Source organism: Neofelis nebulosa, chromosome 16, assembly GCF_028018385.1.
Source record: "Neofelis nebulosa isolate mNeoNeb1 chromosome 16, mNeoNeb1.pri, whole genome shotgun sequence".
NCBI lineage: Eukaryota > Metazoa > Chordata > Mammalia > Carnivora > Felidae > Neofelis > Neofelis nebulosa.
This window is the reverse complement of record NC_080797.1, coordinates 35,480,258-35,490,656: the sequence shown is the minus strand read 5'-3', so window position 1 is coordinate 35,490,656 and position 10,399 is coordinate 35,480,258. Positions and strand designations below refer to the sequence as shown.

Below are 10,399 nucleotides of genomic sequence, written 5' to 3'. Positions count from 1 at the left end.
GAGATATAACGAGAGAACCCAGAGTGTGCTGGTTTATGGAAATCACTGAAGGCACGTCTTCAGGGAAAGGCAGCTATCTACAGTGGGGATGCAGGTACAGTTGACAGGTTGAAAGGAGAGGGTAGCTGCTCTTTGAGCAGTTTCTTCAGAAGCTGGTCTTTAGGCAGTTTACGAGAATGGGGAACAGAAAACCAACCCCTGAATGATGAGGATGACCGTGGGAAATAGCAGTCAGATCTGGGGAGGACTCAGTATTGCCAAGCACCCTGCAGCCAAGGAAAGAGGGGCATGAGTGTTGGAGGCCAGGTTTCCTTCATGGTCGCCCCTTGGCAGGAGCTTCCCAGGAGAACAGTCCCTCCCCCTCCAGCAGTATTTACCAGTGGAGCATAATGGCTGGGGTTAGTCATTTAACCCATTTCATCCTAACAAAGGGACGTTTTTATGAAATAGCCACAACAGGTACTTTACAGTGCATAAATATGAATGAGAAACACATTTACTATGCCAGAGAAATGAAGTTTATTGGGAAGTAAATGAAGTAGCTTCCTTGCATTCCAGAGAATACCAAAGAAGCAAGAAAAACAGGAAACACAATACATACAGGAAATGCCCTAAAAGTAATACCTGGAGCTCAGATACCATGGAGCTGGACATCTTCAGAAACAAAGACACTCGAACTTCAACAGAAAGGGATTTCCCAGACATTGGAAGTTAACCATGTGTGCCTTTGCTTGTTGAATCTGGAAGGCATTTTCGTGTCTAGAGATATCATATTTGGCATGGCTAGGCTCCAAAGAAGGCAAGACCCGAGGACCTTTCCTTTGCTTGATCAGAGTGGCTTCATTGTTGTCTTCAAAGAGGGTGCAAGTTCTTAAATTAAGAGCAACGCGTTTGAGAGGCACCACAGGACCCGCAGGAATTGCCACAAGCGTTGGTGGTAGCACATGGGTTGCAGGGAAGCCTGGGAGGACACAGAGGTTTAGAGAGGATTGGGGATGGTTGTGGAGAGAGCCCTAAGGTGCCTAATGAGACAACCCATGAATTCTCAGTGGTTGGAGATAGTTGGAATCAAATTTGATTGCCATCGAATCCTTCTCCCCATCCCAGAATGCCATGTGCTGAGGTGGAAATTGTCCTTTTGAAAAATGTTACGCTCTTGAGCTCTCCTGAAAACAATACACGCTGTCTTACCCAACAGTTATTGTTGCAACAATCTGTCCACCACCACTTCTCTATCGTTAGCTCCCTGATGCAAGGGATGTATGCCCTTCACCTCTGACCTTCCTTTTCGGCTTAACTGTCACATCATGGACTCTATACATGCACGTTGTTCTGTGAGTTGAAAACGTGGCCGCCATGTGTATGCTCACAATATCTTGTAGTCCCACCACATGTCCTCCAGAGTTCTTTGCCTCGCACTCACTTGCAGTCCTCGCTCTCCAGCAGGCCCCGGTACGTGTTGATCTCGCACTCCAGCCGGGCCTTGACGTCCAGCAGCACCTGGTACTCCTGGTTCTGCCGCTCCAGGTCACAGCGGATCTCGGCCAGCTGGGACTCCACGTTGGTGATCATGCACTGCACCTGGCCCAGCTGGGCGCTGTAGCGCGCCTCGGTCTCCGTCAGCGTGTTCTCCAGGGAGTCCCTCTGTGTGGGGAACATACGGAATGTCACAGAGCCGCTTCTCAGGGGGCGACTCCGTGGGATTCCAGAGAAGTCACGGGCTTCACCAGGTGAGGAGAGGGTGGGCAGCACCCCGAGCGACACCCACCAGGTTGTGCTGGGCCTGCAGCTCGATCTCCAGGGCGTTGACTGTGCGTCTCAGCTCGATGATCTCCGCCTGGCAGGACTGCAGCTGCTCCGCACTGGACACCACCTGCTTGTTCAGCTCCTCGGTCTGAAACAGCACAGGGGACGAGACAGGGTGAGACCCTGCCTCAAGGGCCGCGAGGGGCCGAGGGGCCCGGGCGGCCGCGTGCTGAGATGCCCACCTGGGTGGTGAACCATTCCTCCACGTCCCTGCGGTTGGTCTCCACCAGGGCCTCATATTGGCTCCTGGTCTCGTTGAGCACGCGGTTCAGGTCCACGGTGGGGGCCGCGTCCACCTCCACGTTGAGGCGGTCTCCGATCTGGCAGCGCAGGGTGTTGACTTCCTGAGGGAAGAAGAGGAAGAAATGAACCACAGAAATGGATCTGCTGTATATCTTCCTACTGTAGGAAAGTGAGCACAACCCTGCCAAAAATGTATATTCTGATCATTCCCAAAGACTGACACAGATACGATGTAGGATTAGACCCAAATAGGGATCACATCAATATATTTCCCCCAAAAACTGAAAAAAGCTCACATTACCAATAAGACTTAAGTCCAAACTCCCTGGCCTGTGCAAATCCTACCTCATTTCCCAACTCACCCCTATAGGTAATGCATGCCCAGCCATATCAATCCATGTGCCAAACTCTAATATACCTGCTCTTCTACTTCTGTGTCTTTGCTCAGTCTCTTCCCCCAGATTGAAACACCCAAGTGTGAAAGCCTCCTCCTTCCCATGACATGTCTCTTAGAACATTCCCTGTCTCCTTCCAGGTAGACTGGACTATTCCCTGCATATGTTGCTCATACTTCTCATATGGAACTACTTTCCTCTGCCCGTATTCTACCATTGTTTGTACATAGCCATCTGCCTAGACCACTGGGAGCCCGTTGAAGAGAGGGAACATGTCTTAGTTCTTTTTTTCCTTCCATCTCTACCACCAAATTTAAAAACTAACAGTGAGCAGCAGCGAGCAGGGCTCAATAAATGGATGCCTTTTCTCAGCATCTCCAACACCTGCCCAACCTCACCCAGTTGCTGGAGAATAAGCAAACCACCTCCCTACATGCTATGGGTATAGTATCATCATTCTCTGAAGAGTCTTGAGTTCTTCAGAGAAGAGTCCCAGCTCAAGAAGCCTGATGGCACTTGCCTCCTGGTTGCTGATGCTAAAGGCTTGGATCTGAAACCTACTTTTTTTTCCCTTTTCCTCTCACCTCCTCGTGGTTCTTCTTGAGGCTCAGCAGCTCCTCCCTCAGGGACTCCACCTGGGCCTCCAGGTCAGACTTGCACAGAGTCAGCTCGTCCAGGATCCTGCGCAGGCCGTTGATGTCCGACTCCACTAGCTGCCTCAAGCCCAGCTCCGTCTCGTACCTGCACACACAGATCAGAAAGGATGAGGCAGGAAAGAAGCCAGTCCCCTGTTCTGTGTCTTGTGTGCATGGACTGGCCTCCATCTCTTTGAACTGGTACAGTTTTCTCCCCCTTTTCTTCCATGTTTCCCTCAAGCTCTGCACAAATAGATTGGAGAGGCCCCTGACTCACCCTAACACCAGAAGGTCCCCACAAGAACTCATGAGATGGAGTCTCTCATTTTCCTCTCAATTTTGTTGGTTAATATACCACCACTCCCCATAGAACAGTCTCTGTCAATCTCTGAATTTGGGGATTTAAGAAGGCCTTCCAGAGATAGCAATATAGGCTGAAGTGCACACAGCATATGAGTCTGGATCTCTGTTTGAAACCAGTTTTAGATAAAGCCAGGCTTGAGAAGAGAAATCAAAAGGGAAAAATGGCTGCCTCTCCCCTTCCAGGAAATGTTAGTCCCACGGGGCCATGAGAGAGCCATAAGGACCTTAGGGGTCACCTAGCCTAAAAGTCTCAACCTACTTGGTTCTGAAGTCATCAGAGGCCAACTTGGCGTTGTCGATCTGCACCACCAGCCTGGCATTCTCAGACTTGGCACACAGAATCTGAAAACAAGATTCTACTGTGAGGGCCACTTGAACTTGAGAATGTCTTATTGTTCAAAGACAGTCAGCTGCTGCTGTGCCCCCACATGGCACCCCCTCACCTTCTGCTGGAGCTCCTCGATGGTCCGGAAGTAGGACTGGTAGCTGGGGCACACGAAGGGCACCTGCTGCTGGCACCACTCCCGGATCCTGGTCTCCAGCTCCGCGTTCTCCCGCTCCAGCTGGCGCACCTTCTCCAGGTAGCTGGCCAGGCGGTCGTTCAGGAACTGCATGGTCTCCTTCTCGCTGCCATTGAAGGAGCCCTCGCAGAACCAGCCGCAGTTGCCCACGTTGGCGGGGATGTTGCAGGCCCCGGGCAGGGTACAGGTGTGGCAGCTGGGGGGCACGCAGGGCCGGGAGCAGCAGGTGGAGCGGCAGCTCAGGTTGGGAAGGCAGCAGTTGTAAGGCATGGTGCAGGGAGAGGTGATGGAGAGCAAGTAAGCTAATCTAGGTGGATGTGGTGAGGTTTGAGTTTCTCCTTCCTCCATGGTCCTTTTATACCCTTAATGGTGGGTGGGGGGTTGGCATACAGCATAATTTCCTTTCCTAATGCTTCAGCTAATTTTTTCTCCAAAATATGCTAGTTAGATGCCTGCAAAGAGTCTCCTCAACCCATAAAATTATTCCATTTAGCTTGTGTCACACCAGGTTCCTCATGGGTGCTAGTGGTTGGTGAAATCAGAATTTCATCAGATGGCTTCAAAGGAGACAGAATCATCACAACCCCAAATGGCTCTCTCCATTACTCAGAGGGTAGGACAGCCAGGGACATGGGGTGGAGTTGTTTGGAACTCCTCACCCATGAGGTTATGCCACTAGATTCCCTGGAAAGAGAGTCTGGAGTGAACAGTCTTCCAAGGGGCTCTCTTTTCCCAGTCCTACCCATGGTTCAGTGTTTGGTTCAACTTGACTTCATAGCAGAAATTTGTCCTGCATTAGTTGCAAGAAACCTGGGCCCTACTTATGAGAGTATTAATTGGGGCTGTGGAAATTTATCAATACATGGAGATTGAAAATAATGGAGTGTTCATGGCTGGGAAGTAAAACTGGCTGAATGGGTGGGAATAGCCCTGAAGCAGATATCAGCAAACTAGGGCCCACAGACCAAGTTCTGCCTCCTGCCTTTCTTTCTAAATATAGTTTTATTGGCACAGCCATGTTCATTTATTTAGGTATTGTCTATGGCTGATTTTGTTCTACAGTGGCAGAATTGAATAGTTGTAACAGGGACCATATGGTTTGCAAAGCCTAAAATATTTAGTCTCTGGCCCTTTATAGAAAAAGTTTACCAAGTTCTCTACATGGAGAGTTCAAGTGGCAATGTTGAAGCATAAATTTGAAGCACAATACTTCGGACTCAACAAGAATAGAAAAACCAGAATGAGGAGCTCAGAGCTATCTTTGTGTGCATGGTGACCTTATCTCAAAGTCTCTGGATATTTCTCTCTCCTTGCTCCTAGACTTAATCCTCTTTGTGAGAGCATCATATGTCCCTAGAGTTGTGACTCTGCCAACCTGAGATGCTCCCAAAACCAGTCACAACACCCATGAGAACTCACCTTCACTCTGTCGTCCCTAAGAAGTGACACCATCCCTGATGAGTGGGTGCCTCTCTATCACCTGTGGGGTCAGATACCCTTGGACCCTTCCAAATTCCTGGGAGTCTCCCTATTGCCCAATAAAGAATCTTAACGAAGTAGCCCTCCTCATCTCACCTTCTGTTCCTTGTCACTCTGTCTGTCCTTTATTCCACACAGAAACAAAATCACGGGGGGCGCCTGGGTGGCTCAGTCGGTTAAGCGCCCAACTTTAGCTCAGGTCACGATCTCGCGGTCCGTGAGTTCGAGCCCCGCGTCGGGCTCTGGGCTGATGGCTCAGAGCCTGGAGCCTGCTTCCGATTCTATGTCTCCCTCTCTCTCTGCCCCTCCCCCGTTCATGCTCTGTCTCTCTCTGTCTCAAAAATAAATAAACGTTAAAAAAAAAAAAAAAGAAACAAAATCACGGTTCAGACAGAAGTCCCAAAAAATCATTTGTGGAACACAATATGAGTCATTTATGAAGGATGTGCCCAGATTTCAAAGGCAGTATCAAGGTAACAGAAAAGCACACACTTGGAGCTAAACTACCTGAGTTCACATTCTTACTGATGAGATGAGCTCCAAGAAGTGAGTTCCCCTGTTTCACTCTTGTTTTCTTCATCACTTAAATTTAAGTAGGAATAATGCTGCCCGCCTCATACTTCTGTTATAAAATTTAAGTAATGTATTGTGTGTGAATATGGTTGGGGGTGAGACCAGTGATTATTTCTTTAACTTTTATCCTTCCTAATGTTGGCCAGATGGCCCAGACGTAGAATTTTTTGAAAATTCAATTCTGTTGAGCAGACACATGGGTACATTGCCCAGGCCAATCCAATGGTGATAATACCTCATTCACCTACCTTGCGAACACTAGGGACATAGAACTAAATTCGTGAATTAATCAACAAAAATACAAATTTTAACATTGACTTGGTAGCCAGAATAGGAAGTTGGCAGAGGGCACACTGTGCCTACATTCTCTGCTAGGTTACTGCTCTTGTGGGTTTGGTTATCTTGTCTGGGGTGGTTTTTGAGAGGACAAGTTCTCTACATGGAGATTGTATTGCCACCAAAGGCTCCTTTCTTATATTGGCATTGAAATGGGCTCTACTCATTTTCTGAGATTTCCCCAGCCTTGCATTTCTGTGCTAGCATCCATAATAATGATGACAGTGGTTTTGGTGATACTGATGATGTTACTTACCACTTCATGAGTACTTATTCTGTGCCAAACAAGCTAGGTGCTAAGTGTTATGGCACATTTCTTATTTGACCCTCTCAACAACCCTATAATATCGGTCTATGAAATTATTCCCATTTTACGGATAAATTAACAGATTAGGGAAGGCTCAGGATTTTCCCAAGACACAAATAGTAAGTGGCAGAGTTGGGATTTAAACAATTCATTGTCTAACTCTTGAACCCAAATACCTAAACACAATGCAAACATTTGGCGCAGAAATTTCTCTGATTTTTTAAGGGGAAGAAAATCTTAGATTCCTTTCTTCCCATTGCCCCTCTCTTTATCATTTTTGCTTCTGATTCCCTCTGGGACCCTATTCCCAACCCTTTCCCAAACCCATCAGTCCTCCAAAGCCTTGTCTGCCCAAGCAGCCCTTTCCCTCAGCTACTTTTTATGGTACCCTCTTGAACCAAAACCAAGTTACACTTATTACTTTTCTCCACAGGGAAATGGTTGTCCTTTTGCATTACTGATTGATACGTCCAGATTGGAGCTTACACTGCCTCTTCTTAGCATCTAAACAAATCAAAATGCACAATGGCAGGACCTAAGGTGATTTAGAATCTGAGAGACAGGCTTTTTGCCTCACCCTGAACTTTTAGCCCTGTAAAAGTTCACCTCTCAGAAGTAAGATCTATTTTCTAAGAATCAAAGAATTCTAAAGCTAGAAAGACCTGAATTTATGGAGAAGAAAACTGAGGTCCAAATGGTGAGGCAGGAAAGTAATGAGTATCAATATGTCATTTCCTCATCGGGTAGTCTACTAGAACCCTTCACATATGGTATTCTACCCTCACCCCAAACTATGAATGTTTCAATGCCATTATTGTCACCATATATCAGAGATAAATAATCTGAAAAGAAGTGAACTTGTTCAAAATGATACAAGTAAGTAGACTTGAGTCTGCTGGGCCCTCACTGTGAGGTAGAGAGATGAGACACTGGCCAGGGTGTGACAAAACACGAGAACTAGAAGAAAACAAAGAGGTGAGCTCATGAATTCCAATGTCAGCTCTGAGCATGATGGCAAGACACACCTAGGCTTCCTGCATATTGCTTTGCTCCTCAGTAAACTGGAGGTTAAAAAGTGACAAATCCCACAAGCTTGTGATGAGGCATGCCTCCTGGAAGTAATGAAATGGGCTTTTACAGAGAAAAATGCTATGCGTTCCTGGACCATCCTGCTCTTCCTGCAAACACTGACAGTAGCCTCAGGCCTCAAAGAACTCAGTGAATGACTTTGACCCCAGATATAAGGATGCAAAAAAGTGCCTTAGCTTACCCATAGCAAATACAAAATTTTCAAGGAAACAGGAAAAGAACCAGCAAAAATATTCAGGACACAAGCTTGGAGTTGGGTCAAGTCTCTGAGGATGATATTCCCAGTGGGCTAAGAGCTCAGACCAGGACAGCCAAGAGCCAATAAAACAGGTCACCAAAGAGCACTGGGCATGCCAAATGAGAAGGGCCTTGGGGCCCATCAGAAGATGGGTCTGGAGACAAAGAGCATCAGATAATGCTGAATAGAGCACGTGCACCAGGTGCAGAGCTAGGTGGGGGACTTAAAGAAAGAAACAATGGTGTGAAAGACAATAGGATGGTATACAAATTCTACCGTTGGGCAGGAAACAACAACAAAAATGACTAGGTTCTCTATTCTTAAGAAGCTTGTCTATGTGTTAAGTCATCAATAATCAAAATAATAACCCTGATAAAAATGTCTGGCTTGCAAAGTGTTTCCAGGAACACAATCTTCCATGATCCTCTTGGCAAGTGTATAAAGCAGGTAGAGAAGAGATTGTTACCTCCACTTTAAGGAAACTGAGGCTCAGAGAAGCTATGTGTCTCGTCCAAGGACACAGAGTAGGTGAGAGGATAAGCGAGAACCAAAACCCTGGTTTTGGCAAGTGGGTCACAACCTTGCTCATTAGAACCCCCAGTAGAGATTCTAAAACTCCTAGTGGCCAGGCTGTGTCCCAGACCAATTAAATCAAGCTTTCTAAGGACAAACTCAGTCTTCAGCACTTGTTTAGTACCCCAGGTGATTTCAAAGCACCACCAAGGTTTAGAACCACTGTCCTCATGTGTGATGATGATGACAGAGTACTTGCCAACAGTTTAAAAGCCACATGGGAGTGCTTAAGGGGATGTAGAGCACATTTATTTACAAAATTAAGGTTTAACTCTAAGGATTGAGATTTGTTTTGAAAGAACATGACAGAATTTGCAGATCCAAAAAGCTTTGCCTCTGGCCAGAATCTTCCTTTGTTCTAATGATGGCCTCTTTGTTCAAATCATGTTTGGAGCGTGCTCGCTTCGGCAGCACATATACTAAAATTGGAACGATACAGAGAAGATTAGCATGGCCCCTGCGCAAGGATGACACGCAAATCATGTTTGGAGCTTTATGTTTTGGCAATGTATGTATCTTTTTAACATCCAGTTTTTTGATAGAAAACCTTTGTCTTTTAAGGATGGATTTGATTTTTTGGAAGCCATTCAACAAGAAACCTTGTGAAAAAGATAAACAATCAACTTAGATAATTAAAACAACAATAACACCAGGGCACCTAGGTGACCCAGTCCATTAAGTGTCCGACTCTTAATTTCAGTTCAGGTCATGATCTTGTGATTCGTGGGATAGAGCCCCACGCAAGGCTCTGCACTGACAGTGCAGAACCTACTTGGGATTCTCTCTCTCTCCCTCTCTTTCTGCCCCTCCCCTGCTTATGCTCGCTATCTCTCTATCTCTCTCAAAAATAAATGAATAAAGCTTTAAAAAGGAAAAAACCTCCATATGTGGCTTATAATTGATTCAAAAGCAAAATTTTGGGTTTTTTTAGAGAATGCACAAGGTGAGGGAAGGGCAGAGAGAGAGAGAGAGAGAGAGCATCCCAAGCAGCCTCCATGCTCAGTGCAGAGCCCAACATGGGGCTTGATCGGTGACCCTGGGATCATGACTTAAGCCAAAAGCAAGAGTCGGAGGCTCAACTGACTGAACCACCCAGCTGTCCTCAAAAGTTAATTCTTAAAGAGACTTGCCAAAATTAAGTTGGAATGTTTAAGTAGGGAACAATTTTGAAGAATATCATTGACCTGGATGTATTCATTCTGCTCTGATTTTTAAATCATTCTTCATACTCTATAGTGGTGTCATGTGCACCTATAAATAGAACCTGGTTCAAATATCATAAATGCTAATAACCAACTGTGATTTGAGCAAGTTTCCAAAGTTCAGTTTCCTCATCTGTTAAAATGAGTTTAATTTGAAGCATTTTATAAAGATTAAGATTAGTTCCTAGTGTTTTGCCTAACCCATAGCTGATATTCAAAAGATGTTCGCCATATTAGTTCCTTATTGCTACCATCACAAATCACCACAAATTTACTGGCTTAAACCAATACAAATATATTATCTTAAACTTCTGTAGGTCAAAAGCCTAACATAGGTCTAAAATCAAAGTTTTACTCTCACTGGGAGTAAAAAAAAAATTTTTAATTACAGTAACATCAACAAGAATAAAAAACTTAGGAATAAATGTAACCAAGGAGGCAAAAGACTTGTATGCTGAAAACTGCAAAACATTACCAAAAAAAAATCAAGAAGATACAAATAAATGGGAAAACCGACAGTCTTTTCAACAAATGGTGCTGAAAAAACTGGATACTCACAGGCAAAGAATGGAGCTAGACCCTTACCTCACACCATATGCAAAAATGAACCCCAAATGGATCATAGACCTGAATGTAAGA

General features: G+C 45.6%; 1 protein-coding gene and 1 non-coding gene across 2 annotated transcripts; one reads left to right on the top strand and one right to left on the bottom strand.

Annotated features, from left to right (window-relative positions):
- Positions 1-495: 495 nt before the first annotated feature.
- KRT34 (keratin 34) lies at positions 496-4,304 on the bottom strand. The gene is made up of 7 exons (XM_058706049.1): positions 3,886-4,304; positions 3,702-3,784; positions 3,029-3,185; positions 1,989-2,150; positions 1,769-1,894; positions 1,424-1,644; positions 496-961 (listed from the first exon to the last, which is right to left on the bottom strand). The coding sequence occupies exons 1-7, from the start codon at positions 4,231-4,233 to the stop codon at positions 877-879; spliced, it is 1,182 nt and encodes a 393-aa protein (XP_058562032.1). The 5' UTR covers positions 4,234-4,304; the 3' UTR covers positions 496-876.
- Positions 4,305-8,953: 4,649 nt separating this feature from the next.
- Positions 8,954-9,061, top strand: LOC131498692 (U6 spliceosomal RNA). Its single transcript, XR_009255562.1, has one exon. It is a non-coding gene; the product is annotated as a U6 spliceosomal RNA (small nuclear RNA).
- The last annotated feature ends 1,338 nt before the right edge of the window (positions 9,062-10,399 follow it).

Excerpts from the sequence above, each read along its gene's own strand:
- KRT34 (XM_058706049.1), bottom strand. The coding sequence starts at position 4,233 with ATGCCTTACAACTGCTGCCTTCCCAACCTGAGCTGCCGCTCCACCTGC. Across the intron at positions 3,785-3,885 it reads TCGAGGAGCTCCAGCAGAAG|ATTCTGTGTGCCAAGTCTGA; the intron begins GTGAGGGGGTGC and ends TCTTGTTTTCAG. Across the intron at positions 962-1,423 it reads CTGGAGAGCGAGGACTGCAA|GCTTCCCTGCAACCCATGTG; the intron begins GTGAGTGCGAGG and ends GTGTCCTCCCAG.